Source organism: Mirounga leonina, unplaced genomic scaffold, assembly GCF_011800145.1.
Source record: "Mirounga leonina isolate KUSES-001 unplaced genomic scaffold, KU_Mleo_1.0 Mir_129, whole genome shotgun sequence".
NCBI classification, from domain to species: Eukaryota; Metazoa; Chordata; class Mammalia; order Carnivora; family Phocidae; genus Mirounga; species Mirounga leonina.
The window spans coordinates 45,108,107-45,114,106 of NW_023270323.1; the positions used below are offsets into that span (position 1 = coordinate 45,108,107).

Genomic DNA, 6,000 nt, shown 5'->3' on the forward strand with positions numbered 1-6,000 from the left:
AAGAATACTACTACTTTGTAAAATAGAGCAATGATACTTTCCGCTTTTATAATGGCAAATATATACACAAAGGACTCCTAGCCCAATAACTAGAACAAAAATGAACTAAGTGTCTCATGAAACAGTTATGGAACTAACAAGATATTTACATACGATATCTTTTTTAGATTTCAGGAACTAGTAACTAAAATAACAAAAATCTTCTTTTCAGCATGAAGTTATTGATGATTTATGATGGCAGAAATGCTCATTAAGAAAACTCCCTAAACTTGATTGTATAAATAATTAATCAGCATGCTGCATGTTTCAGTGTGCATTAATAAAGCTAGGTGTCATATTTAGTTCCTCAAATGCAACAAACAGCAATTTTTTGAAGATAAATATTCTTGGTTTAAAAAATTTTTTAAAATATAAAGCTTGGGGCGCCTGGGTGGCTCAGTCGGTTGAGCGACTGCCTTCGGCTCAGGTCATGATCCTGGAGTCCCGGGATCGAGTCCCGTGTCGGGCTCCCTGCTCGGCAGGGAGTCTGCTTCTCCCTCTGACCCTCCCCCCTCTCATGTGCTCTCTCTCATTCTCTCTCTCTCAAATAAATAAATAAAATCTTAAAAAAAAACAAAAAACAAAAAACAAACTTAATCCAGGGTTCTATGTAAATATTAATTGACCTCAAAGTTGCCCCCCTGTTGCAGGGACTGTGGGTGGGCTTGCTTGCTCCTCTCCCGTCCCCCCACCCCGCCCACACCAGCCCTTGCAGGGGCTCAGGACTTACAAGGATCGCCAAAGAATGAAGGACTGCAGCATTTTCTGGCCTGCTGCCTTGAGCAGCATTAAAGCACGCTTACCATCACAGAGATAAATAATGTGGCACCTACAAAACATTTTCCCCAAAATCTTTTTTCTTTTTTCTTTTTCTTTTTTTTTTAGCTTATTATAAAGTTAACACAGAGGGGGTAAATTGACACAGGAAGCTGAGAGATTTCCCAGCGGCCCACGGCATATTTGGGCATTCCATTAAAAGTAAAACGTCTTGGGGCGCCTGGGTGGCTCAGTCGGTTGAGCGACTGCCTTCGGCTCAGGTCATGATCCTGGAGTCCCGGGATCAAGTCCCGCATCGGGCTCCCTGCTCGGCAGGGAGTCTGCTTCTCCCTCTGACCCTCCTCCCTCTCATGCTCTCTGTCTCTCATTCTCTCTCTCTCAAATAAATAAATAAAATCTTTAAAAATAAATAAATAAATAAATAAAACTTATTTAATTTGACCTTCCCACTTCTTATTTAATTCTTCTACTTTTTTTTTTTCTTTTCTTTCCTCTTCTTTTTAGGACCACCTCAGAAAATAGCGTCGCCTAAACAAGAACATGAAGATAGGAAACACGGCAAAGTCACAGATAAAGGGAGTGAAAGTGGGACTTCCTGTAACGAGCTCTCCACCTCCAGCTGCGACAGCCACTCGGAGGCGAGCACTCCCCAGGACAACCCGCCCGGTGCCCAGCAGGCCGCAGCGCACCAACCCAACACCTTAACACTGGATCGCCCTCCCAAAAAAGCACCTGCGCCCTGGATGCCCCCCCCAGACAAACGCAGAAACAGCGAACTCTTTCAGACGCTCATCAGCAAGTCCCGGGAAACCAATCTATCCAAAAAGAAAGTCTGTGAGAAGCTAAGTGTGGAAGAAGAAATGAAGAAGTGTATTCAGGATTTTAAAAAAATCCACATTCCAGATTATTTTCCAGAGCGCAAACGCCAGTGGCAGTCTGAACTGTTGCAGAAGTATGGCTTATAGTAATCGTCACGCTCCTGCGGTATTTCGATGACATCCGACGTTTACTGCAGTGTCACCACCTGGCTATATCCTGACGATGGTCAGTGTGATCCTTGCCGCTCTCCCTTTTTGTGAACAGTGGATGTGGGACGGTATTTTCCTTCATTCTTTTTTGTTGTTGTTGTTGTTGTTGTTTTTAGAAATATGATTTTGAAAAACAAAAAATAATAAGTGTTTATTCAAAATGGCATATCTGATTCAAACCGTTCTGCAAGAATGAAAGTAAAATGTGCATGATCAAGAAGCTTCGAATCTTGATTTCTGAACTGTGGTCAACTGGATATGTTTGTCATTTTGTAACTCACCAAAAACAAGTCATCGTATCTCTCCAACGAAAGTGACAGTATGGATGAAGCAGCATCAATTAAAATGTTAGATGATGGTTTTGGGACCCAAATCCAAACCTGTTTAAATGTTAATGCAATAAAACAAGTTATTATTTTTGCATGAACACAATGTAACAAATAAATCACAAGACATAGGGAAGATCTGTTTGTTGCTTGGAAAGAAAAAAAAATTACAAAAAAATAAAGCAAAAAAAAAATGTTTCAGGCGAAGCCTATAAATGTAAACTGTCTAGGAGATTGATTTTATTTGTTCTGGATCTGTGATATTTTTGTGTATGTGTATGGTGTTCTGTATGTTAAGATGGTGTAAATATGCCTTACGCTGTTGTGTTCTGGCACTGACATTCATATATTAATGCAAGTCATGATTATTTCTGTTAAATGAGTCCTTACATCAGGCTGTGAAAATTGGTATAATGATCTGAAAGATCCTATTATCCTGTTAATCAAAATAATTGAGGAAAATGGTAAAGAGCTTTATGTATTTATTAAAAAAAAAGGAAAATGTATTAGAATTCCTTGATTCCTGTTGACTCTCTTTGAAAATACTCAATTGTCACACTGTCTTCCATGTTCCCTTAAAATGCCAAGCTGGAGCATGATATGTTCAACTGTAAACGTTGACAAGTTAGAGTTTTAACATAATTCAAAATGGGTATAGAGTCCAATCCAGATAGCCGTGGGATTGATTAATAAATCCTTAACCCACAAGAGTAAAAGACTTCATCTGAGAATGCACTAAACTTTTATTTTAGCTGACAGCCAGATTGAAAGCCTCTCCAAAGACAATTGGGAAGTTACCTCCTACAAATTAAGAGACAAAAATGTCAATAGCAAGCTGAGAGGTTAACCTGAATGACAAGAGATTTCTTCGTGGTTGCATGTATGGAAACAAGCTTTCTTACCATAGGCTACACAGTTTTTGCCTCACCATCTCTATGGAAAAAAATACATAATATCATGAAATTTCACTAATGAAGAGGATGAAAAAGAAGGTAAAAATATCTTCAGGAATTATAGAGCTCAATCTCTGGGGTGGGTTAAAACAGAAGTTGAGGAGTACTTGTGGTATCATTTATTTAATAATATAGGGAGATGAGCATTGTTATTTCAAAAATGTTTTAATCTACATACCTTTTTAGGTATTCTTAGATTTTGCAATCTACTATTATACAAAATACCATCTACAGTGGACTATTAAAGAAAACCCAGATATGTGATTGGCCTTGAATTACCTATCAGGCTTTAGGGAAAGAGTTACTCTCAAATTCTGCATTTCCTTTTGGGAAGGTTGGGAGTCTTGCCATGGCCTGATGTAGCTGTAACATGCTGGTTAAATGAATACAGTTGGTGTTTGGGTTGTCACAGTTCAAATCCCACCTCTACCATTTATGACCTGTGTGATCTTAGGGATAATCGGGGGTAATATTAATATAGAGAAGACTTAAATGAGGTAATTGAAGAAAAGCATCACTACCACTCCTGGAGATCGAGGGAAAAGGGGAAGTGGCGGTCTTACTAGAATCCAGGAACCAAGGCTAACAGATGGAGAACTTAGAATACGAGGAACAAGCTGTCCAGTGAGAACTGTAGCCACTAGAGAGTCCGTCACTTCCACGATGCCTTGCAAAACAAAAAGAAAGGGGAGGGGAGTGCATTATCTTAGGTTCCCAGTATCCCACCAATGTTCTCCATTGTTCCAACATGAATGGAAACCAGTTGGTAAAGGAGCCTGGGAAATGTAATTTATAGAGGTGATTCCCTTGTGATACAAAGCCCAGCAGTGAAGGGCAAGGAAGAGATCTAAAAAACACTTTGCACCCTAGTCTGTTCTTTCCCAACATAGAACTTCAAATAGAATTGCAATGGCAAGAATTTAGTACATGTGGACTATTTCAGATCTTTATATCTCTACGTCACAAAAGAAGGAGTGTCTATCCTTAGTAAATCAGAACCCATTTCAATAATAGCTTATTGAACACTTACCATACACCAAGTGTTTGGCTCAAAGGTTAACAATACATTCAAGGGGAGCCTGGGTGGCTCAGATGGTTAAGCGTCTGCCTTCGGCTCAGGTCATGATCCCAGGGTCCTGGAATCAAGCCCCACATCGGGCTCCTGGCTCAGCGGGGAGCCTGCTTCTCCCTCTCCCTCTGCCTCTCTCCCTGCTCATGCTCTCTCTCTCTGTGTATCTCTGTGTCTCAAATGAATAAATAAAATCTTTAAAACAAAAAAACAAAAAAACGAAAAACAATACATTCAAGAAATATGAATTACCAACTGTTGCCCTTGGGAAGAAACTTATGGTCTGATTCTCCCAAACCATTATGCTTTCACCAGAGGCTAGAATCTGGCTGGCCCCATTTGGGGTTACAAGGGTATCAAGGAAGGCACCTGGAATGGGGGCTCTTCCTAAACAAAAGGAGACTCCAGATTTAAAGATGAGTTGGGCTAAAACTGGTGTATAAATCTCCTTTTCCAAAGAATCAGGAGATAAAATCTGGAGAATCACCAAAAGCCGAAAGCGCTGGAAGCTGATGCTGAAGTTGAGTATTTATGGAGAGTAAATGCATTTTGGAACAAACATATACACTTTTTGAATATTTATGGAGTTCACATGGTGTACCTTTGTTTGCTACACGGTAGACACTCAACTTGTGACCTGATGTCTTATTGTTGCTATTTTAAATAGAAACATATTGAGTACTAAAATGAGAACAGGAAATAAAGTTAATTGTGAGATACTCAATTTTGGAAAAGTAGACTAGACGTATTTTTCCTTATTCCTCTCACTAAATATAACTAAAAACCCTAGACATTATATATAAAAACGCTTAAGAGTCCTGAAAGGCTGAGAGAAGAAGTAAAGCTAGGTAGGGATATTGGGCCCCAAAGAACAACATGGTAATGAGTTTCCTGGGTTTTCTTTTTACCTCATAAACCCCAGTCTTGGAACTGAAGAAGTACCCGGTAACCCAGAAGAAGTAACAGATGCAAACAAACACCAAAAAAAAAAAAAAAAAAAAAATCTTGCTCTCTCTAGCCAGGAAAGGGACAGCCTAGCAACTTAGCAAAACTGAAAACTTTTAGATAGTAACTGCTATGCGATTTCAGTTTGAAGGTAAATGGACACAACTGCATTACATAGTAATAAGGCTCCCCACTTTTTAAATAAAGATTTATTTACTTATTTATTTATTTGAGAGAGCGGCAGAGAGAGAGCAAATGGGATGAGGGGCAATGGGAGAGGGAGTGAGAAGATCTCAAGCAGACTCCCCACTGAGCATGGAGCCCAGGACCCTGAGCCAAAATCAGGACTCAAACGCTTAACTGGCTGAGCCACCCAGGCACCCCAGGCTTCCCAATTTTTTAGACTTTGTTAGAGTGGTTTTAGTTCACAGCAAAACGAGAGGAAGGTACAGAGATTGCCCATGTTCCCCCTGCCCCACACGCTCCTAGCCTCCTCCACTACCAACATCCCCCATCAGACAGGTACATTTGTTACAATCGATGATCCTACATTGACACATCTGATCTTTTTACTATCTACATTGTTTTGCCTTTTCCAGAAGGTTATATAGTCAGAATCATATAGTACATAGACTTTTCAGATTAGCTTCTTTAAGTTAGTAGTATATATTCAAGTTTCCTCCATGTCTTTTCATGGCTTACTAGCTCATTTATTTTTAGTGCTGAATTATATTCCATTGTCTAGATGTCCCGCAGTTTATCCATTCACCTTACTAAAAGGCAACATGGTCACTTCCAAGTTATGGCAACTATGAATAAGCTGCTGTAAACATCCATGTATAGGTTTTTGTGGGGACATAACT

The 6,000-nt window shown here is 39.6% G+C and overlaps 1 protein-coding gene across 1 annotated transcript in view; it reads left to right on the plus strand.

The window, feature by feature from the left end:
* The window catches only part of KCTD8 (potassium channel tetramerization domain containing 8), a 238,303-nt gene extending 235,621 nt beyond the window's left edge, over positions 1–2,682 (plus strand). The window contains exon 2 of the mRNA XM_035005054.1: positions 1,321–2,682. Within this exon, the coding sequence (XP_034860945.1) occupies positions 1,321–1,781 (461 nt within the window). The 3' untranslated portion in view covers positions 1,782–2,682. The remainder of the gene's footprint in view (positions 1–1,320) is intronic.
* The last annotated feature ends 3,318 nt before the right edge of the window (positions 2,683–6,000 follow it).